Here is a 27,515-nt window from a genome sequence, read left to right on the forward strand (position 1 = left end):
CTCTACAACTTTTAGTCTCCAATGTCATATAACCTCTGTTTCAACTTACAAAATGCCCCAAAACAACATTTTTAGATTATTTTTGTTGACGCTTTAAAGTTCTTAGTTGTTGGTCTAGATTTTATGTCTTACAAGGATAGTTGGTAACATTTACTAGAAGAATTTTTGATTTGCAATTTTTTGTATTTTTAAAACATATTCAGAACAGGCAACATTATTTGGATAAGATATAAACTGCAGTTTAAATAAAATTGTGCAAATTAAGAGACCCATAGTATTTAATTTGAGCTCATTTTATCCTCATACTGGAAAAGCATGTTTATGTTCATTTTTCCCCACCATACCTTAATATGAAAGTATTCAAACTACTCTTCTAATCTTTCCATGAGTGATTTCCATCACATGATTGGTTACAGGATACATGTAATTCAAATAGGGGCAGAAATTTTGCCATGAAAAAGAGCATCAACTCTAAAGCAGTTCTTGCAAAGTGTATTTAATTTCAAAGAATGTAACAAGTGCACACGAAAGTACATTTCACATTTGGCTGAATATTTATATATACCTCATAACCAAGTGAATGCCCCTCAGCATGGTTCTTAATGGTGAACGACAGACAGTTACTACATATCTACGTCCCAAATCAGTTTTTACTGGACAGAATGACATTATATTTGGTCAGCAGTTTGACAAAATTTAATATGTGAGCACTTTTTATACGACCGCAAATTTTGAAAAAATTTTCGTCGTATATTGCTATCACGTTGGCGTCGGCGTCGTCGTCGTCGTCGTCGTCGTCGTCGTCGTCGTCCGGCGTCCGAATACTTTTAGTTTTCGCACTCTAACTTTAGTAAAAGTGAATGGAAATCTATGAAATTTTCACACAAGGTTTATGACCACAAAAGGAAGGTTGGTATTGATTTTGGGAGTTTTGGTCCCAACATTTTAGGAATTAGGGGCCAAAAAGGGCCCAAATAAGCATTTTCTTGGTTTTCGCACTATAACTTTAGTTTAAGTTAATAGAAATCTATGAAATTTTGACACAAGGTTTATGACCACAAAAGAACGGTTGGGATTGATTTTGGGAGTTTTGGTCTCAACAGTTTAGGAATTAGGGGCCAAAAAAGGGCCCAAATAAGCATTATTCTTGGTTTTCGCACAATAACATTAGTTTAAGTAAATAGAAATCAATGAAATTTAAACACAATGTTAATGACTACAAAAGGAAGGTTGGTATTGATTTTGGGAGTTTAGGTCCCAACAGTTTAGGAATTAGGGGCCAAAAAGGGACCCAAATAAGCATTTTTCTTGGTTTTCGCACCATAACGTTAGTATAAGTAAATAGAAATCTATGAAATTTAAACACAAGGTTTATGACCATAAAAGAAAGGTTGGGTTTGATTTTGGGAGTTTTGGTCCCAACATAATAAGGGGCCCAAAGGGTCCAAAATTAAACTTTTGTTTGATTTCATCAAAATTGAATAATTGGGGTTCTTTGATATGCTGAATCTAACTGTCATGACTGTGTATGTAGATTCTTAACTTTTGGTCCCGTTTTCAAATTGGTCTACATTAAGGTCCAAAGGGTCCAAAATTAAACTTAGTTTGATTTTGACAAAAAATGAATCAGTTAGGTTCTTTGATATGCTGAATCTAAAAATGTACTTAGATTCTTGATTATTGGCCCAGTTTTCAAGTTGGTCCAAATCGGGGTCCAAAATTAAACTTTGTTTGATTTCATCAAAAATTGAATAAATGGGGTTCTTTGATATACCAAATCTAACTGTGTATGTAGATTCTTCATTTTTGGTCCTGTTTTCAAATTGGTCTACACTAAAGTCCAAAGGGTCCAAAATTAAACTTAGTCTGATTTTAACAAAAATTGAAATCTTGAAGTTCTTTGATATGCTGAATCCAAAAATGTACTTAGATTTTTTATTATGGGCCCAGTTTTCAAGTTGGTCCAAATCAGGATCTAAAATTATTATATTAAGTATTGTGCAATAGCAAGTCTTTTCAATTGCACAGTATTGCGCAATGGCAAGAAATATCTAATTGCACAATATTGTGAAATATCAAATTTTTTTTTAATTAGAGTTATCTTTCTTTGTCCAGAATCAACTTAAATCTTTGTTATATACAATATACAATGTATATTCACTTTTTACTACCAACTGATAAATTAAAATAATCTTTACCATTCAGTGATAACAAGCAGTTTTTTTACATCTTAATATTTTATGATGTATTTAAATGAGTAGTTATTGTTGCAAACTCCATTAGAAATTTTAATTGAGATTAGTTTTGGAATAAGGGAAAGGGGGATGTGATTAAAAAAATTGGGTTCAATTTTTCTCATTTGAAATTTCATAAATAAAAAAGAAAATTTCTTCAAACATTTTTTTGAGAGGATTAATATTCAACAGCATAGTGAATTGCTCTAAGAGAAACAAAAATTTTAAGTTCATTAGAACACATTCATTCTGTGTCAGAAACCTATGCTGTGTCAACTATTTAATCACAATCCAAATTTAGAGCTGAATCCAGCTTGAATGTTGTGTCCATACTTGCCCTAACCGTTCAGGGTTCAACCTCTGCGGTCGTATAAAGCTACGCCCTGCGGAGCATCTGGTTGAATCTGACAGAACTCCTACAACGATACTTGTAATTTGTGTCTTATGCTACAAAGTGTTTCTGCAGAAGGCATCAACAATTTTTCAAAGTCTGTCATAATGGTCAGTCATACTGGTAATGCATTTTTATTAGTAAAACTGAGAATGGAAATGGGGAATGTGTCAAAGCGACAACAACCCGACCATAGAGCAGACAACAGCCGAAGCTATTGCCACATCTTATTTCCATGGAGATAATTTGATCCTACCCAATAAATAAGGATCTATTGGCTTTTTGACTTTGAGTTTGAATGTCCCTCTGCTATATTTTAACTCTATTTTGCATAGTTCTTACCGGTATGTTATATTTTTGTGATTAGATCAGTTTTAGAGTACCCTGACTAATGGTAAATGAATGATATTGGTACACAGTTTAATTAGCATTTGCATGTCTCATTGTCATGTAGATTAGTTAGCCCCAGCCCCTCAATTATGGTTCATTGACTTTGGAAAGTTTCTGTATTTTAAATGTTAAAGTTAGGTAGTCCTTGATTATAGTAAGCAGCTTTTTGAAGTAATGAACTGCCACAAATGGCCTGTTTAGATCTGTTAGACACATAGTTCATGTTAAGTGATAATTGATTACAGGTTGGGTGTACTTAATAAGACTAAAAATTCTTAGGTTGAATAAGACATTATTCAATATCAAGAGCCTAAATTTAGACCTTGTCTACTTTTTTTTTCTATCAGATATCACGAAAATATTTTTTGATATATACAAGTATTTTGTGTAACACATCTCCTTATGACTTTATTAATCCTACTATATAAGTTGTTGGTACTATAACTTCTCAGATTTATCTGATTTAACAAATACCCAACATTTGTTCTTAGTTTTTGTCGAGCCTGCAACTTTTGTTGCAGAAAGCTCGACATAGGGATAGTGATCCGGCGGCGGCTACGGCGGCTACGGCGGTATTAGCTAACTTCTTAAAAGCTTTTTATTTTAGAAGGTGGAAGACCTAGATGCTTCATACTTTGTATATAGATGCCTCATGTTACGAAGTTTCCGTCAGTCACATGTCCAATGTCCTTGACCTCATTTTCATGGTTCAGTGACCACTTGAAAAAAAAGTTCAAATTTTTTGTAATGTTGAATTCTCTCTTATTATAAGTAATAGGATAACTATATTTTATATGTGCGTACCTTGCAAGGTCCTCATGTCTGTCAGACAGTTTTCACTTGACCTCGACCTCATTTCATGGATCAGTGAACAAGGTTAAGTTTTGGTGGTCAAGTCCATATCTCAGATACTATAAGCAATAGGGCTAGTATATTCGGTGTATGGAAGGACTGTAAGGTGTACATGTCCAACTGGCAGGTGTCATCTGACCTTGACCTCATTTTCATGGTTCAGTGGTTATAGTTAAATTTTTGTGTTTTGGTCTGTTTTTCTCATACTATATGCAATAGGTCTACTATATTTGTTGTATGGAATGATTGTAAGGTGTACATGTCTAGCGGGCAGATGTCATTTGACCTTGACCTCATTTTCATGGTTCAGTGGTCAATGTTAAGTTTTTGAGTTTTGGTCTTTTTATCTAATACTATATGCTATAGGTCAACTATGTTTGGTGTATGAAAATATTTTATGATCTTTATGTCAGTCGCGCAGGTTTTATTTGACCGTGACCTCATTTTCACGGTTCATTGCACTGTGTTAAGTTTTTGTGTTTTGGTCTATTTTTCTTAAACTATAAGTAATAGGTCAACTATATATGTTGTATAGAAGCATTACTAGCTGTACATGTCTGCCTGGCATGGTTCATCTGACCTTGACCTCATTTTCAAGGTTCATTGGTCTTTGTTTAGTTATCTTGGTTAATGTTAAGTTTATGTGACAGTTGTTATAAAGCTTAACTTTATACTTAGGACTATCAACATAATATCAATGATTAGTATAGAAGGCGAGACATTTCAGCGTGTGCACTCTTGTTTCAACTTTACAACATATAAGGGGTAATAACTCTTTTGGTAAAAAATTTATAAATGAATGTTAATGAAATTTTCTTTGGTTTTATGTTCTTTAACTCTAGTTTTCCTCAACCAAATGTTCTGAAACTTATACACAATGCTTATTGTCACAAAACTCTGATCAAATTTGAATTTGGGTGGATTCAATTTTAACTTTCAAGAGTTAAGCCCATTTACGAAAGGAAAAATCACTGAATTTTTCGTTTCTTTTCTTAAACTTGAGGTTGCCTTAACCAATTGTTTTCAATCACACACAATGTGTACTACCACAAAATACAGATCAAATTCAAATTTTTTGGTGTGTTTCTTTTACCATTATAGATAGAGTTGCACCCCTTTACAAATGAAAAAAATGCTGAATTTTTGTTTCGGTTCTGTAACTTGAGTTTGAATTTGGGTAGCATCACTTTTACCATTCTTGAGTTATGTCCCTTTTTAACATTAAAAAAAAATGTTTTTTCATGAAAAGTCAATGTTAAATTATGCTATATTGAACAACTTTAAAAAAATAAATGGCTAGAAAAAAAGCATGGTGACACAATAGATTTTCGTTATATACATTTATATTTGTAAAAAGCAAAATCTTCATTTTGGCACAGTATAAAAACTTCTATCTGAAGAAATATATAGTGATGATCCACCTTAAAGTATATGTTATTAGGATGCATTACAATATGGAGACAATGAACACTTTAAATGATGGATGTCATAGTTGCTTTAAGGCTATACAAATCTCATCACTTCTTTTTATATAAAGAAGTGGTATACTTGCAAATGAGAGCACTTTCTACCCGAGACCAAATGAAGTAAAAGCTAGGAAATATAGGCCAACATGCTGCTTTAACAACTAACAAAAACCATACCACATAGAAAGCTCTAAAAGTCCCCAACATGACAATTGTTCAAACAAGAAAATTAACAGCATGATTTATGGGTTAAAAATATAATATAACAAATATAAAATACAGCAACATGACAACCATTGAATTACTTAAGTACAAAACAACAATCACTTAAAACACTGAATTAATAAAAGTCAAATTAGTATTTAGAATGTCAATAAAATTAATTTGTCCAAAATGTTAATGACCAGGATTTTATAGCGAGTATTTTGTGTCTTTTTTGTCCTTTTTCACTATTCTTCTTTAAAAAAAAAAAAAGGGTTTTTAAGGTATGCTTATTCAAGAATCCAACCATCAAGTCGGAGATTTAAACTGGCTCACATTGAAGCAAGTTGATTTGATTTCAATAAACATTATCCATCATTAATTAGAAGATGGTAGTTGCAGTAAAGTAGACATACTGATTTGAATGATGAATTCTTAGTGATTTTAAGTTATATGATCTGTAAATATCCTTTAAGTTTAAACTATTCATTTAAGTTTAATTTTTATTTGTAGCTTCAACAGATGAACAACCTTCAAAAGGATCAAACAGTATTTTATTTCAATTATTATTGGACAAACTCTCAGAGACATTTGACAAGAAAGTGTCCTTATCTAAAACAGACTGTAAAAGGTTCCTAGAACTACTAAAGAAACGTTCTAGAGATGATTTGGAAAATCCTCTGCCCTTTTCTATAGATAAAGTTCTAAGTAACTCTACAGAAATTCCTCAATGGTGCTGTTTTGTGAAGTCTGTCAGTAATAATCGTATGTTTATGACAATTTTACCTGAATCTTTCAATGACTTGTTACTACTGGATACAAAGTTAGAAGTAATTAAAGAAGGTTTATCAGAGAGTGATGAAATTATAGACAGAGTAAGTGAGTCACAAAGTGCTCCGACAGAGTCACCAATTGCTCCTACTGAATCACCAAGTGGTCCTTCCGAATCAACAAGTGTTCTTACTGAGTCACCAAGTGTTCTCACAGAGTTGGGTGATGCTCCAAGAGACGATGGTCTTCAAGATAATAAGCCACATAAAAAAACAGAACATAAACATGACAAAGAGGAAGAACCGTATCATTATTACACCATTCCCTTTTACATGTATGAGAGTTATCTCCCTAATGTGTTGGACATGTTAATCAATCCATGGGATTTCACACTTCCTGAAGATATATATGAAGATCTGACGTTCATGGAAAGTGATCGTGATGAAAGTTTCAGCAAAAGTCCTATGTTTAAAGTTCCATCATTTGAGAGAGAATTTACTCCAGGTTGTGATGAGGCTACCATGTATATGTCATGGATGAGGATAACTCATGAACGAAGACTTACAGAATGCTCCAATAATGATAATGAGGCTACACTTAAACAGCAATGTAGTGTTCTTACAGATATATACTATTCCTGTTTTGTAAACGGTATTTATGAAATTCAACAATAAACCTTTTGATTAAAAAAATAATTTGATCTAAAATATCCTATTTTCTGACAGCAGGTGCTGATGTCAAAACAAAGTTTTGGTCGTCACATAAAATTTCCAAAGTAATAATAAAAAATATTTCCATCTTGTTTGAATGCAAAGATTGGATGGATACATATTAATTTTCAGTGTCCAAGTGTCAAAACTCAGATTTTAAATGGATACTCCTCTTTGTGTTACCAAATGTTAATTTGTGACTGATATATTTCCAGGTGTATTCCAGAGTGTGCAGCAGGATCTAGGTGTACACAAGAATGATGTAGATGCAGCTATTAACAACATATGTGAGGAATCCCTTGCAATAGAGACAGATATAACTACCTTCCTCCTCTCGTCCTGTCAACATTTCCAGAAGATTGCTGAGTCAGCTAAGTTTGATCTGGCTAATAGAGATAATACTATACAAGATGAACAAGAGGAGGAGGAGGTGGAGGACTTCTTTCCTCGAAGACAGTCTGTCAGATTTAATGATTTTGTGGAAGAATTGTAATTCATTAGATATTTTTAATCTATAATTAAGCTAATCTGGCCCAAACAGCTGTTGCCATCACTTGGTGTTCATCATTCTTGGTTCATAGTCTGTTCTCTCCGTTTTTATACAACCGCAAAAATTGAAAATTTTTTGGTTGTATATTGGTATCACGTTGGTGTCAGCGCCGTCGTCGTCTTCATCGTTGTTATCGCCGTACAAATACTTTTGGTTTTCGCACTCTAACTTTAGTTTAAGTAAATAGAAATCTAAAAAATTTAAACACAAGGTTTATGACCACAAAAGAGAGGTTGGGATTGATTTTGGAAGTTTTGGTCCCAACAGTTTAGGAATTAGGGGCCAAAAAGGCCCCAAATAAGCATTTTCTTGGTTTTCGCACTATAACTTTAGTTCAAGTAAATAGAAATCTATGAAATTTTGACACAAGGTTTATGACCACAAAAGGAAGGTTGGGATTGATTTTGGGAGTTTTGGTTCCAACTGTTTAGAAATTAGGGGCCAAAAAAGGGCCCAAATAAGCATTATCTTGGTTTTCACACAATAACTTTAGTATAAGTAAATAGAAATCAATGAAATTTAAACACAAGGTTTATGAACACAAAAGGAAGGTTGGGATTGATTTTGGGAGTTAAGATCCCAACAGTTTAGGAATTACGGGCCAAAAAGGGGCCCAAATAAGCATTTTTCTTGGTTTTCGCACCATAACTTTAGTATAAGTAAATAAAAATCTATGAAATTTAAACACAAGGTTTCTGACCATAAAAGGAAGGTTGGGATTGATTTTGGGAGTTTTGGTCCCCACAGTTTAGGAAAAAGGGGCCCAAAGGGTCCAAAATTGAACTTTGTCTGATTTCATCAAAAATTGAATAATTGGGGTTCTTTGATATGCCGAATCTAACTGTGTACCGTATGTAGATTCTTAATTTTTGGTCCCGTTTTCAAATTGATCTACATTAAGGTCCAAAGGGTTCAAAATTAAACTTAGTTTGATTTTAACAAAAATTGATACCTTGGGGTTCTTTGATATACTGAATCTAAAAATGTACTTAGATTTTTTTATTATAGGCCCAGTTTTCAAGTTGGTCCAAATGTGGGTCCAAAATTAAACTTTGTTTGATTTCATCAAAAATTGAATAATTAGGATTTTTTGATATGGCTTTTTTATGCCAAATCTAACTGTGTATGTAGATTCTTAATTTTTGGTCCCGTTTTCAAATTGGTCTACATTAAAGTCTAAAGGGTCCAAAATTAAACTAAGTTTGATTTTAACAAAAATTGAATTCTTGGGCTTCTTTGATATGCTGAATCTAAACATGTACTTAGATTTTTGATTATGGGCCCAGTTTTCAAGTTGGTTCAAATCAGGATCCAAAATTATTAGGTCTTTCCACTTTTCCGTGGAAAGACCTATTGCTTTTCTTCTGATTATTATTATTATTTTTTTTTTTCTTCCGCCTAATTTTTTTCCTTCGCTGTTTTTTTGTTTTGCAAGATGTCGCTTAGAAATTTGGAATATGATATCGAACGGTTTATACGCTTTTGAAACCAACTCTGCTTAACCGAATACTTTACCATATAAGAGTTATCTCCCTGAACACTGCTTTTCTTGTTATCTCTGAGGCTTCGGAACCTTATAAGAAACCGACAAATTTATTTTTCCAAATTGCTCGTTATATCCTCAGGATGTTCCATTTTATTTTGACCGAAGCCGTACCGAGATTCCATATGAGAGTTATTTCCCCTTTTGTATTTGAAATTTTGAAATGTATTTTAAACTGGAAAACCATAAGTGATAGAGACCTAGGGTCTTTTGATTTGAGATCCTTGGTCCAAAAAAATGAAAATTAGGTCAAGGTCAAAGGTCAAGGTCATATTTTAAATTTTGATTTTGGCTTATTTTCACTCATTTTCATAAACCTTATAAGATATCGACAAATTATTTTTACTAAATTGTTAGTTGCGACATGTCGTAACATAATAATTTTGGTTGAAAGGGTGCGTAGACGATGACTGGGAGTTTTAGCCCCTATCATATCTAAAATTATGCGTAGTGATATAACTTATTAACCATACATATTAGAGACCCAGGGTCTTTTGATTTGAGATCCTCAGTTTGTGACCTTGAAATTGAGGTCAAGGTCATAGGTAAATTTGACGTTCTAGATTATGAACTTTGCTTAAAATTCATATCTTTACATCATAAAGCCATAGGAACTGACATTTTAGACTGATATTTAATATTCTAATATCAAAATAGATATTTACTGGTGGAAAGACCTTCAACTGTTCTCTGAACAATTGGTTTTTAATTATATTAAGTATTGTGCAATAGCAAGAAATCTTCAATTGCCTCACAGGGGCTTGTTACAATTGCCGGGTTTACTATCCATACGAACCCCTAAAAAAACACAAGGGAGGAAGCTCATTTGCGACAATGCTTCAAATTATTGCTGTAAAATTTTTCTAAGACTTTCATTTACTTTGTGACCTGAATAAATCTGTTCCCACTTGAATTATCTCTTCAATGACATATATTTATTACCTTAAGTAACCTCTATTACTATTGTAATCCTTAAAACAAACTCAACATTTCTGAAATAGAACGAATCGAAGCCCTACATTTTAAAATGAAAGTACTAAAGCGACACCTACCGGAAAATATATTTTCGGCACTCTCGGGTGTTTACCATAAAATGTTGTTTTTCGGAAGTCTACTGTATTTTAGATTTCAATAATGTAAAATTTGGCGGGAATTATTAGGTACACACTGTCTTTTATCGTCATATTGTGGTAAACACCCGAGAGAGCCGAAAATATATTTTCCGATAGGTGTCGCTTTAGTACTTTCATTTTAAAATATATGTCATTGAAGAGATAATTCAAGTGGGAACAGATTTATTCAGGTCACAAAGTAAATGAAAGTCTTAGAAAAATTTTACAGCAATAATTTGAAGCATTGTCGCAAATGAGCTTCCTCCCTTGTGTTTTTTTAGGGGTTCGTATGGATAGTAAACCCGGCAATTGTAACAAGCCCCTGTGATTGCACAGTATTGTGCAAAAGCAAGAAATTTTCAATTGCACAGTATTGCATAATAGCAAGAAATCTTCAATTGCACAGTATTGTGCAATAGCAAGTATTTTCAATTGCACAGATTTGCGCAATAGCAAGAAATATTTAATTGCACAATATTGAGCAATAGCAAGAAATTTTCAATTGGAGTTATCTTTCTTCGTCCATAATAGTAGTTGAATCAACTTAAATCATTGTTTTATACAATATACAATGTATATTCACTTTTACTATCAACTGATAAATTAAAACAATCTTTACCATTCAGTGATAACAAGTACTTTTTTTACATTTGAATATTTTATGATGTATTTAAATGAGTAGTTATTGCAAACTCCATTAGTAATTTGAATTGAGATCAGTTTTTGAATATTGGAAAGGGGATGTGAAAAAAAAAATTGGGGGGGTGGGGGGGATTCAATTTTTATACGACCGCAAAAATTTTAATTTTTTGGTCGTATATTGCTATCACGTTGGCGTCGTCGTCTGCGTCGTCGTCGTCGTCGTCGTCGTCCGAATACTTTTAGTTTTCGCACTCTAACTTTAGTAAAAGTGAATAGAAATCAATGAAATTTTAACACAAGGTTTATGACCACAAAAGGAAGGTTGGGATTGATTTTGGGAGTTTTGGTCCAAACATTTTAGGAATTAGGGGCCAAAAAGGGCCCAAATAAGCATTTTCTTGGTTTTTGCACTATAACTTTAGTTTAAGTGAATAGAAATCTATGAAATTTTGACACAAGTTTTATGACCACAAAAGGAAGGTTGGGATTGATTTTGGGAGTTTTGGTTCCAACAGTTTAGGAATTAAGGGCCAAAAAAGGGCCCAAATAAGCATTATTCTTGGTTTTCGCACAATAACTTTAGTATAAGTAAATAGAAATCAATGAAATTTTAACACAAGGTTTATGACCACAAAAGGAAGGTTGGGATTGATTTTTGGAGTTGAGGTCACAACAGTTTATGAACTAGGGGCCAAAAAGGGGCCCAAATAAGCATTCTTTTTGGTTTTTGCATCATAACTTTAGTATAAGTAAATAGAAATCTATGAAATTTAAACACAAGGTTTATGACCATAAAAGGAAGGTTGGGTTTGATTTTGGGAGTTTTGGTCCTGACAGTTTAGGAATAAGGGGCCCAAAGGGTCCAAAATTGAACTTTGTGTGATTTCATCAAAAATTGAATAATTGGGGTTCTTTGATATGCCGTATCTAACTATGTATGTAGATTCTTAATTTTTGGTCCCGTTTTCAAATTGGTCTACATTAAGGTCCAAAGGGTCCAAAATTAAACTTAGTTTGATTTTAACAAAAATTGAATCCTTGGGGTTCTTTGATATGCTGAATTTAAAAATGTACTTAGATTTTTAATTATTGGCCTAGTTTTCAAGTTGGTCCAAATGGGGGTCCAAAATTAAACTTTGTTTGATTTCATCAAAAAATGAATAAATGGGTTCTTTGATATTCCAAATCTAACTGTGTATGTAGATTCTTAATTTTTGGTCCGGTTTTCAAATTGGTCTACATTAAGGTCTAAAGGGTCCAAAATTAAAGTAAGTTTGATTTTAACAAAAATTAAATTCTTGGGCTTATTTGATATGCTTTATCTAAATATGTACTTTGATTTTTGATTATGGGCCCAGTTTTCAAGTTGGTCCAAATCAGGATTCCATATCAAGTATTGTGCAATAGCAAGAAATTTTCAATTGCACAGTATTGCACAATAGCAAGAAATATCTAATTGCACAATATTGTGCAATAGCAATTAATTTTCAATTGGAGTTATCTTTCTTTGTATAGAATAGTAGTTGATAATATATGTTGGAAATTTGCCAGACATGACTATGATGTCATTTTCTATTTTTATTTGCCAATAACTTTATGTAAATAACTTCATTGGAAATTTGCCAATATAAAATGTTGCTGATGAAGCTTTTTTTCCTTATCTTATCTAAAATGTTTTTAGATAATGTATGTTGGACATTTGCCAGACATGACTATGATGTCATTTTCTATTTTTATTTGCCAATAACTTTATGTAAATAACTTCATTGGAAATTTGCCAATATAAAATGTTGCTGATGAAGTTTTTTTTATTGTTTTATACAATAAGCAATGTATATTCACTTTTACTACCAACCAATCTTTACCATTCAGTGATAACAAGCACTTTATTTTACATTTTAATATTTTATGATGTATTTAAAAGAGTAGTTATTGTTGCAAACTCCATTAGAAATTTGAATTGATATCAGTTTTGGAAAAAGGGAAACAGGGATGTGAAAAAAAGGGGGGGGGGTTAAATTTTTCTCATTTCAGATTTCATAAATAAAAAGAAAATTTCTTCAAACATTTTTTTGAGAGGATTAATATTCAACAGCATAGTGAATTGCTAAAAGGCAAAAAAAAACTTTTAAGTTCATTAGACCACATTCATTCTGTGTCAGAAACCTATGCTGTGTCAACTATTTAATTTTAGATTTAAAAAGTTTGAAGAAGAAATCTTTAATTGATTTGTAAAATCTTGACATTTGTTTTGTGTAAAAGAAACCCATGTAATGTCAAAAATTTGATCACAATCCAAATTCAGAGCTGTATCACGCTTGAATGTTTTGTCCATACTTGCCCCAACTGTTCAGGGTTCGACCTCTGCGGTCGTATAAAGCTGCGCCCTGCAGAGCACCTGGTTCTCATTTCAGATTTTATAAATAAAAAAAAAATTTCTTCAAACATTTTTTTGAGAGGATTAATATTCAACAGCATAGTGAATTGCAGGCAAAAAACAAATTTTAAGTTTATTAGGCCACATTCATTCTGTGTCAGAAACCTATGCTGTGTCAACTATTTAATCACAATCCAAATTTAGAGCTGAATCCAGCTTGAATGTTGTATCCAAACTTGCCCCCATCGTTCAGGGTTCATCTTCTGTGGTCGTATAAAGCTGTGCCCTGCGGAGCATCTGGTTTAAACTTTCAAATGTTCAACTTTTCAAAATATTTCACCTTAAATGCCATTTTAAACAAAGTTTAGCAAGACTAATTTATGTAAGGTTGAAGAACTTGTTGTCACCAGTAAGCCTGAATGCCTATAGTGTTTGAGGTTGTATGATTGATCCTTATCCTAATAAAACCAAGAACTTGTGTATGCTGCTACTATGGTGGGAATAGTGTGTGACAATATACCAATGTCATTACAAGTACCAAAGACTATGACTAAATTATAGATTTCTGTTTACAGAGATAGTCACCCTGTGTGTGACAATATACCAAGGTCATTACAACTACCAAAGACTGACTAAATTATAGATTTCTGTTTACAGAGATAGCCAACCTGTGTGTGACAATATACCAATGTCATTACAACTACCAAAGACTATGACTAAATTATAGATCTCTGTTTACAGAGATAGCCACCCTGTGTGTGACAATATACCAATGTCATTACAACTACCAAAGACTATGACTAAATTATAGATTTCTGTTTACAGAGATAGCCACCCTGTGTGTGACAATATACCAATGTCATTACAACTACCAAAGACTATGACTAAATTACAGATTTCTGTTTACAGAGATAGTCACCCTGTGTGTGACAATATACCAATGTCATTACAACTACCAAAGACTATGACTAAATTATAGATTTCTGTTTACAGAGATAGTCACCCTGTGTGTGACAATATACCAATGTCATTACAACTACCAAAGACTATGACTAAATTATAGATTTCTGTTTACAGAGATAGTCACCCTGTGTGTGACAATATACCAATGTCATTACAACTACCAAAGACTATGACTAAATTATAGATTTCTGTTTACAGAGATAGTCACCCTGTGTGTGACAATATACCAATGTCATTACAACTACCAAAGACTATGACTAAATTATAGATTTCTGTTTACAGAGATAGTCACCCTGTGTGTGACAATATACCAATGTCATTACAACTACCAAAGACTATGACTAAATTATAGATCTCTGTTTACAGAGATAGTCACCCTGTGTGTGACAATATACCAATGTCATTACAACTACCAAAGACTATGACTAAATTATAGATTTCTGTTTACAGAGATAGCCACCCTGTGTGTGACAATATACCAATGTCATTACAACTACCAAAGACTATGACTAAATTATAGATTTCTGTTTACAGAGATAGCCACCCTGTGTGTGACAATATACCAATGTCATTACAACTACCAAAGACTATGACTAAATTATAGATTTCTGTTTACAGAGATAGTCACCCTGTGTGTGACAATATACCAATGTCATTACAACTACCAAAGACTGACTAAATTATAGATTTCTGTTTACAGAGATAGTCACCCTGTGTGTGACAATATACCAATGTCATTACAACTACCAAAGACTGACTAAATTATAGATTTCTGTTTACAGAGATAGCCACCCTGTGTGTGACAATATACCAAGGTCATTACAACTACCAAAGACTATGACTAAATTATAGATCTCTGTTTACAGAGATAGCCACCCTGTGTGTGACAATATACCAAGGTCATTACAACTACCAAAGACTATGACTAAATTATAGATCTCTGTTTACAGAGATAGCCAACCTGTGTGTGACAATATACCAAGGTCATTACAACTACCAAAGACTATGACTAAATTATAGATTTCTGTTTACAGATATAGCCACCCTGTGTGTGACAATATACCAAGGTCATTACAACTACCAAAGACTATGACTAAATTATAGATTTCTGTTTACAGAGATAGTCACCCTGTGTGTGACAATATACCAATGTCATTACAACTACCAAAGACTATGACTAAATTATAGATTTCTGTTTACAGAGATAGCCACCCTGTGTGTGACAATATACCAATGTCATTACAACTACCAAAGACTATGACTAAATTACAGATTTCTGTTTACAGAGATAGTCACCCTGTGTGTGACAATATACCAATGTCATTACAACTACCAAAGACTATGACTAAATTATAGATTTCTGTTTACAGAGATAGTCACCCTGTGTGTGACAATATACCAATGTCATTACAACTACCAAAGACTATGACTAAATTATAGATTTCTGTTTACAGAGATAGTCACCCTGTGTGTGACAATATACCAATGTCATTACAACTACCAAAGACTATGACTAAATTATAGATTTCTGTTTACAGAGATAGTCACCCTGTGTGTGACAATATACCAATGTCATTACAACTACCAAAGACTATGACTAAATTATAGATTTCTGTTTACAGAGATAGTCACCCTGTGTGTGACAATATACCAATGTCATTACAACTACCAAAGACTATGACTAAATTATAGATTTCTGTTTACAGAGATAGTCACCCTGTGTGTGACAATATACCAATGTCATTACAACTACCAAAGACTATGACTAAATTATAGATTTCTGTTTACAGAGATAGCCACCCTGTGTGTGACAATATACCAATGTCATTACAACTACCAAAGACTATGACTAAATTATAGATTTCTGTTTACAGAGATAGCCACCCTGTGTGTGACAATATACCAATGTCATTACAACTACCAAAGACTATGACTAAATTATAGATTTCTGTTTACAGAGATAGTCACCCTGTGTGTGACAATATACCAATGTCATTACAACTACCAAAGACTGACTAAATTATAGATTTCTGTTTACAGAGATAGTCACCCTGTGTGTGACAATATACCAATGTCATTACAACTACCAAAGACTGACTAAATTATAGATTTCTGTTTACAGAGATAGCCACCCTGTGTGTGACAATATACCAAGGTCATTACAACTACCAAAGACTATGACTAAATTATAGATCTCTGTTTACAGAGATAGCCACCCTGTGTGTGACAATATACCAAGGTCATTACAACTACCAAAGACTATGACTAAATTATAGATCTCTGTTTACAGAGATAGCCAACCTGTGTGTGACAATATACCAAGGTCATTACAACTACCAAAGACTATGACTAAATTATAGATTTCTGTTTACAGATATAGCCACCCTGTGTGTGACAATATACCAAGGTCATTACAACTACCAAAGACTATGACTAAATTATAGATTTCTGTTTACAGAGATAGTCACCCTGTGTGTGACAATATACCAATGTCATTACAACTACCAAAGACTATGACTAAATTATAGATTTCTGTTTACAGAGATTGCCACCCTGTGTGTGACAATATACCAATGTCATTACAACTACCAAAGACTACAGCCAAACTAAAGACATCATTGAGTTATCCATGTGAATTCACAGAAGGATCTCACAATCTAGTGAAGAACAAGTTTATAGATATTGTACAGAAGTGGTTTAAACAAGTTCCCAGTAATCCTGACTACTACATATATTGTCCAGTTAACATTCCACAGAGTGTTTCTGTAAGTATATCAAATACCCATAGCAAAATCTGTTTTTATCAGAGGGAAAAGAGAGACTTAGGTATGCTAATTCCAGTGGTGGCTGCATCAACAATTTGTTAAAGTTTTTTTAAGCCCCTGCTGTTACAGAGGGGGCATTAAGTTTTAACTTGGTTTCCCTTTTCTATTTTTAGATTGCCACAACCAAATGTTATGAAACTTATATACAGTACTTATTACCATATCTATATAATACAGATCAAGTTTGAAATTGAGTAACACTTATACCATTCTCGAGTTATGCCCCTTTATAAACTTAAAAATTGTTGACATTCTCTAACTTAATATAAAAAAAAGAAGATGTGGTATGATTGCCAATAAGACAACTCTCCACAAGAGACCAAAATGACACAGAAATTAACAATTATTGGTTACCGTACAGCCTTCAACAATGAGCAAAACCTATACCACATAGTCAGCTTTAAAAGACCCCAAAAGGACAATATAAAACAATTCAAATGAGAAAACTAACAGCCTTATATATGTACAAAAAATGAACGAAAAACAAATATGTAACACATAAACAAACGACAACCACTGAACTAAAGGCTCCTGACTTTGGACAGACACATACATACATAATGTGGCGGGTTAAACATGTTAGCAGGATCCAAACCCTCCCCTAACCTGGGACAGTGGTTTAACAGTACAACATAAGAAGGAACTATAAAAATCAGTTGAAAAAGGATTAACTCATCAGATGGACAAAAATACAAGTGGACGTGGCCGTTAAGTTTACCTCAACCATATATTATGAAACTTACACACAATGCTTATTACCACAAAATACAGGTCAAATTTGAATTTTGGTGTTGTCACTTTTGCGGTTCTATAGTTATGCCTCTGTACAAATCGGAAAAATTGCTGAATTGTTCATTTCTGTTCTTTAACTTAAGTTTTTTCGAGACTTATACACAATACTTATTACCACAAAACTCAGATCAAGTACACATTTTGGTAGCGTCACTTGAACTGTTCTTTAGTGATGTCCCTTTATAACTTGATATGATATATACAAACGGGGGCATCATCTGTGTCCCATAGACACATTTCCTATTTAATTTTTAATTTTTTAAAAATATAATGCAAGTTTTATCGAAGATAGTACTCCATTTAAAAAACCTGTTGCACTCTTAATTTTATTGTTCATCAATCTCAAAGGACAGCAATAAATATCTACAAAAGTTGAAATAACAGATTTGTTTGATGTTTTTATTTAGGGGGAAGAAGAATCTGATGACAGAAACCAGTCTGATGGAATATTAGGTAAGTTTAAAAAATATGAATTGTTCATCCAATGCCTTTCAGATTTAAATATGTTGATACTGGTGACAAAATAAAGGTCAGGTTGGAAATTGAGGATGTTCAATTGGACAGCCTCTTTCTTGTTTTTCAATATATATTGTAAGCCACCCGAGAGCATCCTGTCCTATACTCAGTAGTTTACTTTAATAACACTTAAATACAGTGTGTGACTCATGTAGCAACTCTACATTTGTATTAAACTTCCCAAATTACTTGTCAGGTATGGTCTTCGGAATGTTTAATATGTATGTATTGAACAATCCCTTGTATTCGAGTGTTACTGAGCTAATTTTGTTCCTAACGGCTTTCCATAGTTTTTATGTTTGAACGAGCGTCCTCCAACATCTATTGTTTTCATCAGTGTAAATTCATGTGCTTTTTGTATGTGTCCATGTTCAATAAAATAAAGTTATCTTTCCAATGTTAACAGTTTTTATTTGTTCACTGTTAAAAGTACGTAACATTATAACATCGAAAAACTATATAAATAAACAGTTGCGTTCAAGTGTACTGAATCATAAATCCTTAAATACATATTTGTGGTGTCCGACGTGGTGGGAGATAGCTTACTGTACAAAAGACGGCTAATTAAATATCATTAAACTTCATTATGTTATCCTTATTCTCACCTAAAGGTTATTGTTGCTTTATTTGTTTTTCAAGGTTTGAACTTGCCGCCAGCAAAACTTTGGGCTATCTGCCATTGCTGAGTGCTCGCGCGTTTATATACTAAATTGTAATTGTCACGTGACATACTAATCCAATGGAAACTTGTCCTTTCCAGGAAGCCGGAACTATAAAAATTTCAGATAATGAAAAACATAATATACATATCATCTTAAGTTGTCCGAACATTGTCCTTATACATAAAATATCAAAACAAAGCTATAGCATCTAAAATATCGATAAAGAAGCTTGAAATAAACAATCGGACACCACTGCGCGCGCATTGATTTAGCAGACGATCTGCGTTATTACATAATACGTAAATAACATACAACATAGTTCATTTCAACCATCTAAATATTTACAATATATTTGTGTCCGGCAGGGTATACTTATAAAATATCTTATCTGTGGTATTAAAAATACGATATTAGATCAATTGTCCAGGGGACGAATTGGTATTTAAAGATATAAAAACACATGTTTCTGTCCCCACAAAATGGCAGACGACAAAGTCTCCGTAAATATACAATTGCAAATGAAGTATTTTCCTATGTATATCAGGCATATTAGACGTTTAAATATGAATATTTGGTTACAAGAAATGATCCTTAATACGGGAATTACATGATATATAGCATGTAGAAGGTAAGCCATGAGTAATTACATACATTCCCTGCCGTAACACTTGTACAACAAAAAAGGTAAACAAATGAAAAATTCATTTCATTTCCAGTGTTTTACACATTAATAATTTGATTAACTTGATAATTATCACCCTAGTACCAACATATGTACACACCTAACTTGTAAAACTTGTTTTAGCTAATGAAATGCCTCCCCTGTAATTTATTGGCAAACAAAATGTAGCTTTGGCCTGTGAAATCCATAAAAAAATAGTAAATTAATGCCATATCTTTGATTAAAAAAAAATGTTTTACTTGCTCGTGCGAGCCAAGTTACTATGCGTAAGAATACAACCGTTATGTTTAAAAGAATAATATTTCTGTTTCTGAATTTATAATATCATAACAAGTCTTTCCAATGCCTTACACTATGTATGTATATAGATATGACATCATAACTGCTAATAATTTATATGAATATTGTATAAAAGGTCTTGCAAATCTAAATATTGTCATAATAGATATAAACAACAAAGTTAAAACACAAAATCTGTTAATTTTACATAGATAGATAACTTTAGATGCACTCAGAGCTTAATACTGTTTATTCCAAAGATATTCAAACACATGATAGCTATAGCAAAAAAAAAAGGTATTTAATAAAAAGTATCTATCATTACTTTTGAATTTTTAAAAATAAAAACAAAATTGATAATTTATCAAAGTGAATATAGTAACACCTATCTATCAACCAATATTACATTTTTATTTGGACTTTAGCCAACAAGTTAATGAAGAAATATCTATCTGTCAACCAATATAACATCTTTATTTAGACTTAAGCCAACAAGATTATGATGAGTTTGCTTTCTTTGATGATGATGATTTGGTGGTCGTAGAGAGGAAACAGACCGACCACCTATCTACAGCCTCAATGTTAGACTCAGAGGAATCTTATACTGATGAGGATATCTGTGAGGAAGAAAAGGAATCGGAAAATATACCTCTCTTTGTTTTCTTTACCTGTACTGTTAAACATAGACTTGACCAGGAACCAATAGCTGTTCAAGGACTGATTCCCTGTCTAGGTATGATTTTGTAAAATTATTATGATTTATAAAGTTATTAAAATTTGTGAAAAATAAGTGAAACAGTTTCTTTCAGTGTAATGGGTAGAAATATCTGTTGCTAAATTGGTTATATAATGGCCTCAAATAAGCTGATTTTTGTTTAACCAATTTTCTTAAATGTCCTACCTTGCAAATTAAAACAATCACATGAACATTGAAATAATTATCAGTTTTGAATAACTTCCACTGCAGAATATGGATACTTTGAAATTCAATTAACACTGATACTTAAATGAGAGAATTCACATACATATTTTGTATGCCCCAGCCGTAGTGGAGGGGGCATGAAGTTTTACCCTTGTCTGTCTGTCTGTACATAAGTCTGTATGTCTCAAAATTGGTTTCCGTTTCTAACTTTAGTTTGCTTAACCAAATGTTATGAAACTTATACAGAATGCTTATTACCACAAAACATAGGTCAAGATTGAATTTTGGTGGTGTAACTTTTACAGGTTCAAGAGTTATGCCCTTTTAAATAAGGAAAAATTGCTGTTCTAAAAATATAAATAATTACATACTTTCTTTGAAAATTGGTGTTATGTTTCTTTGTCCAGAATGATAGTTGAATCAACCAATGTTTAAGATAAGAAAACTTAAATTTGATTCAGCATTAGTACAAATATACAACACAATCTCTAAGGAACTTTTCACGGAATATGTTTTATGCAATGCAATATTCAATTTTACTTCCCACTGATAAATTAAAGCAATCTTTACAAGTCAGTGCTTACAAGCACTTTTATTACCATTGTAGGTTATGCCCTTTACAATTGAAAAAATTGCTGAATTTTCCCGTTTCTGTTCTCTAATTTAAGTTTGTCTCTACTAAATTAAATGAAATGTATATACAATGTTTATTTCCACTAAACTCAGTTTAAGTTCAAATTTTGGTAGCTTCACTTTTACAATTCTTGAGTTATGTCTCTTTATAAGGTTATATGCTAGCAGGGGCATCATCAGTGTCCCTATGAACACATCCCTTATTTATTTAAATAATTGTCAGTGATGGGATTGATTAAAGAACATTTTTACATGTTATTAAAGTCTGATTTTCATTGAATTATTATTGTTATGAAATCCTGTTTACTATTTTATAGATGAAATAGTCAATAAAATTGAAACAGATATGGAAGTAAACCTGAGTGATTTGAAAGTAACCTTTGACATAAATTGTGTTACTATGGCAACTGATGTAGAGGAGGAGCCAAAGAGGACCTTCATGAGAATGTTATCAAACAACAGTACAAGTAGTAGTCCTCCATTGTCACCCAGAGAAGATACGATGGGTAGCTCAACAGATTTAGGGTAATACACATATGGATATCAGGGTCTTTGGGTCAAAGGTGAAGGTCTTTGTTACCAATAAAAAAAATGGTTTTCCTTTGCTTGATTTGAATGAAACTTATACCGATGGCAGATATAGGGAAGGGAAAGAATCTTATTGAATTAGGGGTCAACAGATCAATATAATAAATGTTCTTGTATATAGAAATATATATAGATTCCTAATAAATCCAACATTTCCGGTATGAATAGTTTTATTTCACAAGTACATTCATGTTTTTACATAACAATCTTCCGGTGAAACTATACATGATTAACGTAACTATGTAACGGTAGGTATGTAACGTCATAGTTGTCCACTTAGTCTATATATAGAAGAATGGAACGTCATGATTACACAATAGAAAATGCATAGTTTGCATTCAATCGTGATTTAAATTTTAAAGTAAAATGTTTTTCGTTGACTTCCCGTGTAATGTCACAGCCCATATTCATTTTATAAAATGGGAATATTTAGAAAAAAATCCCCTGCTACATTCATCTAAATGTTTGCTAAGGGGGATTTTTCTGTATTGTGGCTGCCGTATCTGTTGTCTATGAATGCACACTCTTTCAATTACACTATTTTTATGCCCCACCTACGATAGTAGAGGGGCATTATGTTTTCTGGTCTGTGCGTCCGTTCGTCCGTCCGTCTGTCCGTCTGTTCGTTCGTCCGTTCGTTCGTCCGTCTGTCCCGCTTCAGGTTAAAGTTTTTGGTCAAGGTAGTTTTTGATGAAGTTGAAGTCCAATCAACTTGAAACTTAGTATACATGTGCCCTATGATATGATCTTTCTAATTTAAATGCCAAATTACAGTTTTGACCCCAATTTTATGGTTCACTGAACATAGAAAATGATAGTGCAAATTTCAGGTTTAAGTTTTTGGTCAAGGTAGTTTTTGATAAAGTAGAAGTCCAATCAACTTGAAACTTAGTATACATGTTCCCTTTGATAAGATCATTCTAATTTTAATGCCAAATTAGAGAATTTATTCCAATTTCACGGTCCACTAAACATAGAAAATGATAGTGCGAGTGGGGCATCCGTGTACTGTGGACACATTCTTGTTATATTTGTATTTTCCGACCATAACAATGCCTTTTCAGTACTATAATGTGTGTTGGAACATTTTCTTGACTGTAGTGGCTTCTAGAATGAAAGGGGAGACATTTCTTTTATTCCAACAAAACAGTTCCACCTTGCTTACATACATGCACATGTAATATCCAAAATACTTCTCTTTTAATTTTGATTTTGACTATTTTATAGAAGCCTGAAGCAGACTTGTCCGGATCCAATAAAACATCTACCTAGACAACAACATCTGGCTGTAACTAAGTGTAAAGAAGAGGTATATAAATGCTTTTATTTTATTTCTCTATTAATTTTAAAGAAATTATGTAGATCAAACTATGAACATAAATTTATATAAAACAGTTAATGGTATTTGATATACAGTTGTATTGGCATTGGTATTTCTGATTTCCACTTAGCTTTATTTGGCCTAGCACCATCAGTCATGGTTTATTGACATAAATGTTTTGCACACTGATTAGTCTATATATATTTGAAGTATTGCCATTTTAAATTTCATCCTTTGCATAATACTATCTAAATTACAGAACAGCTAGGCCTATCTCTGTGTCAACAGTCTATGTAAATTACAGAACGTCTAGGCCTATCTCTGTGTCAACAGTCTCTATAAATTGAAAAAGACTTTCAAGCACGTTCCTGCCTTGATTTTTAAATGCATTGATCAAAATACTGAAGTCAAAGTTAAAAACCAGATGTATTGATATTAGAAATGTAATAACTTTTTCATAAGATATAAACAATATTCAAATGTTTACAGTTAGAATGGTTACTGAAGGATGAGATAGCCTCCTCGTTACGACAGTTAAATCTCATACAGACAGACACATTGGAGTTTGTTACAGATCATATCAAGAAGTCAGCAAAGAAAGGCAAACCAAACTGTTCCTGCGAACACATCCCCCTTCATTTTGTTTATGGAGTTGAGAAAAGCTTACCAAATTTCAAAGAGGTAGTTTTAAAATAAGATATCTGTTATTTTCTCAGTATGACAGTTTGCAGTGATATGAATAGCAGATTCTTCTCTTTTTGAAACAGATTTACTATTATAGATAGATTGTCTGTTTACAATAGGAAGTACTTCTGTATTTGTGGCAAAAGGCAATGAAATAGTAAAATAATGTTTCAGAAAAATATAGTTGGCCTCTAGGGGGGACAGGAATATTCTTTGATAATATGTAAGAAAGCTGCATCAAACTTCTGTACAGGTAACAGGAAGAAAATGGTAGTTTTATGAATACAAAAAAACGGGTAACTTTAATTCTAGATAGTTTGACCTTAATTATAAAAATTGTGATTTATAATGAAAAATTCATATTATTACTAGTATTTAGACTTATAAACCAACATTTTTGTTCATTGGCATCATTGTATTTTTTTTTTTAGGAATTTGAAAGACTTCCCTTACAAAAGTACAAATTGATGACAGAGGAAGACTTTTACTTTGTTGTTACAAATAAATCATACAATAATGTACTGACCAAAGCTTTAACAACTGCTTTAGTAGAACTCAGTAGAGAAAATACACCAGCTTCCCTGGAAATAGTAGCATCTAGTTCTAATGACATCAATACAGCTGTCACATATGTCTCTCCTACACTCATGTCAACAGAAAAACAGAAAATTATCTCCCCTGTATCACACAGCATAGAAGATGGATTGTCCCCCTTACCTAGTGAGAAAGGTGGATTATCTCCCTTATTAAGTGGTAGCGAGGAATCATCAAGTGTGTTTCTAAAGGTTGACGGAAGTATAGACAAGAAATCAGACAATGACAATAATGAAAATAGCACAGCATCTGAACGAGATCATTTTACAGATTTCTATGACAAGTTAGATGGTATTAAAACTAACATCAGGCCGGTAAAATCAGTCGATCTTAGAAGTTTAAGTGCAGGAGAAATAGACCTACAAGGTTTGAAAAAATCATCCAGTTGTGCAGGAATAATAATGACAAGTGTTGGCAATACCAAAGAAATAGCATGTTTGGCTCCCCCTCCTCCAGTGATGACATGGGCATCTCATGGACAATTTCTTGGCAGATCTCGTCATTTCTCTGCACCATCTGGACAGGGGACACCTAGGAGTAAAACATCAACAATAGACCACACTCCATCATGGTTATCTTCCAGAGCAAGTGAAGCAGGTAATTATGATAATAATTCTAATGAAATTGAAGAGTTATGGAAGTTTATTATTTGAAAAAGCTATGGGCATATCATGTGCTCTTGGGGCAGCTGTTTATTACATTTTTCTTTTGTAGCATATGAAGGGAACTTTAATTACAGTTTGATGTTAGATATGTGTTTATATTTTTTTTTAGGATATGAAGGTGATTCTGCTGTTTATTACATTTTTCTTTTGTAGCATATGAAGGGAACTTTAATTACAGTTTGATGTTAGATATGTGTTTATATTTTTTTTTAGGATATGAAGGTGATTCTAGTGACAATGAGGAAGGAGATACTGGATTTAATGATCTGAGTGGATCTGTCCAACAACCAATACCAAAGTTCTGGTTAATAATGAAGGTCATATCGAAGGTCAAAGATTTAGGAGTGGATGTTTACTTTCATTCTAGGTTTGTTTTTTAAAAGTATACAAGGATATTATGGGAATGTGGGAATTCAAACCAGTAATGCTTCATTGAAGTGAAAATATATCAAAGGAGCAGTCAAAAACCACAAGTTTAAAAAGAGGCAGACACAAATAGCAAAAAGACGTAAAGACAAAAGACAAACACCACACACCTTGAAAAAGAAAGATGGATCTAAACAAACCTTGGGAGAAAAGGGGGGATATATCATGTATTGTCTTTAAAAAATATTTATCTTATGTCTTTACTATCAAAATATACAAATTATGACAAACACACTTAAATCATTTGAATGATAACTATAAACAAATAATGAAAGTTTTGTCAGTTCTATTCTGACATGGTATAATTATGATATTTTAAGCTCTAACAGCTTCAATTTGTAATTTGATGGTTGCCAATTAAGTTTAGTGGCAACACTCAGTGGAGCCAATAAATTGAAATTTGCAGCCATCAAATCACCAACGGATGTCGTCCGAGCTTAAAATACAAAATTGTTATCTCTGTTCTAATGAAACTGACAGAAACAACATCTATTCATCTATTTGAAATCTGTCATGCATGGTCTGTGTTTGTGAATTGGATGCACGATAATTTGTGAAGTTATCCTTTCAAAATGAATGTTACAAATGACATTAGAATATTTGTTTTCAGCACTTATTTTATTTCAACCATTAGAAGAAGGCTGCATGTTCATGTTCTTGTTCATTTCACAATAAACTTGAAGATTATTTTCACCTGCAGATTACAATTTTGTCACTGTTTATACAATAGTCCATAATTTACAGGGAAACTGGCCAAGAAGACACAGAAGAAATTATTGAACAAAGAAATTTGGTGTCACATGTTAAAGACAGTATAGATAAGCTTTGCTGTAAAGTCAACCAACTGTTGTTATTAAATGATTTGTATGACACAAGGGTTTGTAAAAACCTTCTGGTACCTGAAGCTGATGAGGACGTGAAGTGGGCAGTAGACAAAACTGTTCCCAGAGGGATGACGCTAAATAGAGGTAAATTACTCATGAAAAATTAAAATCACATGTGCTTAATAGAAAATGGAATGTCACTTATGTGTTTTTTCTAAGAATAACTGTTACAAGAACAAAATGTCTTTCATTTAATAATTCCTCCCCATCAATGTATGTTACTGGAAGAGGGATTCACATTTAATAATTCCTCCCCATCAATGTATGTTACTGGAAGAGTGATTCACAATTATAAATTTTTAAGGTGCTCCACATTTTAGTTGAAGTTTTAATTTAGAATTATTATATTACCAGGTTCAGAAGACGGTTCTGAAGAGGAAGAAGAAGCAGCAGGAGACCAACATTACTTGTATGACACCCACAAGTGGGATGGTGGACATTTTGATTGTGAAAGTGTTTATACCAAAACATTTTATATCCACTCCAGGCTTAAATCAATGTCAGGACCAAGGACAAGTAGTAACTCTAAAGGTGAAATTGATTTTAATGTTTAGTTTTCAAAAACACTGTATTACAATGTACACATTACATTGTCTGTTGTCAATTGTATTAAAATTGTTGCCACAGTTGATATTCCTCTACTTTATTGTTTAAATTGGAATCATTCCAGTGATTCAGCTGTAGAGTTGACTTTGCCAAGCTACACTGGATATATGTTAATTATGTCACCTAATCAACAATGTCGTGTGACATATTGCTTCTCCTCTGTTTCTTTGTTATTATACCCCACGCATTAAACTTGCGGAGGGTATAATGTTTTTGAACAGTCCATCTGTCTGT

General features: G+C 32.7%; 1 protein-coding gene across 3 annotated transcripts in view; it reads left to right on the forward strand.

Annotated features, from left to right (window-relative positions):
- The window catches only part of LOC143056829 (KICSTOR complex protein SZT2-like), a 116,201-nt gene that overhangs the window by 50,143 nt on the left and 38,543 nt on the right, over positions 1 to 27,515 (forward strand). For all 3 annotated transcript variants that reach the window (XM_076230003.1, XM_076229998.1, XM_076230012.1), the window contains exons 23-34: positions 6,048 to 6,956; positions 7,231 to 7,504; positions 16,745 to 16,967; positions 18,227 to 18,272; positions 20,440 to 20,691; positions 21,831 to 22,038; positions 23,329 to 23,410; positions 23,912 to 24,103; positions 24,538 to 25,297; positions 25,579 to 25,732; positions 26,536 to 26,759; positions 27,030 to 27,206. In XM_076230003.1, coding sequence (XP_076086118.1) covers positions 6,048 to 6,956; positions 7,231 to 7,504; positions 16,745 to 16,967; positions 18,227 to 18,272; positions 20,440 to 20,691; positions 21,831 to 22,038; positions 23,329 to 23,410; positions 23,912 to 24,103; positions 24,538 to 25,297; positions 25,579 to 25,732; positions 26,536 to 26,759; positions 27,030 to 27,206 — 3,501 coding nt within the window. The remainder of the gene's footprint in view (positions 1 to 6,047; positions 6,957 to 7,230; positions 7,505 to 16,744; positions 16,968 to 18,226; positions 18,273 to 20,439; positions 20,692 to 21,830; positions 22,039 to 23,328; positions 23,411 to 23,911; positions 24,104 to 24,537; positions 25,298 to 25,578; positions 25,733 to 26,535; positions 26,760 to 27,029; positions 27,207 to 27,515) is intronic.

This window comes from Mytilus galloprovincialis, chromosome 1 (assembly GCF_965363235.1).
Source record: "Mytilus galloprovincialis chromosome 1, xbMytGall1.hap1.1, whole genome shotgun sequence".
Taxonomy (NCBI): domain Eukaryota; kingdom Metazoa; phylum Mollusca; class Bivalvia; order Mytilida; family Mytilidae; genus Mytilus; species Mytilus galloprovincialis.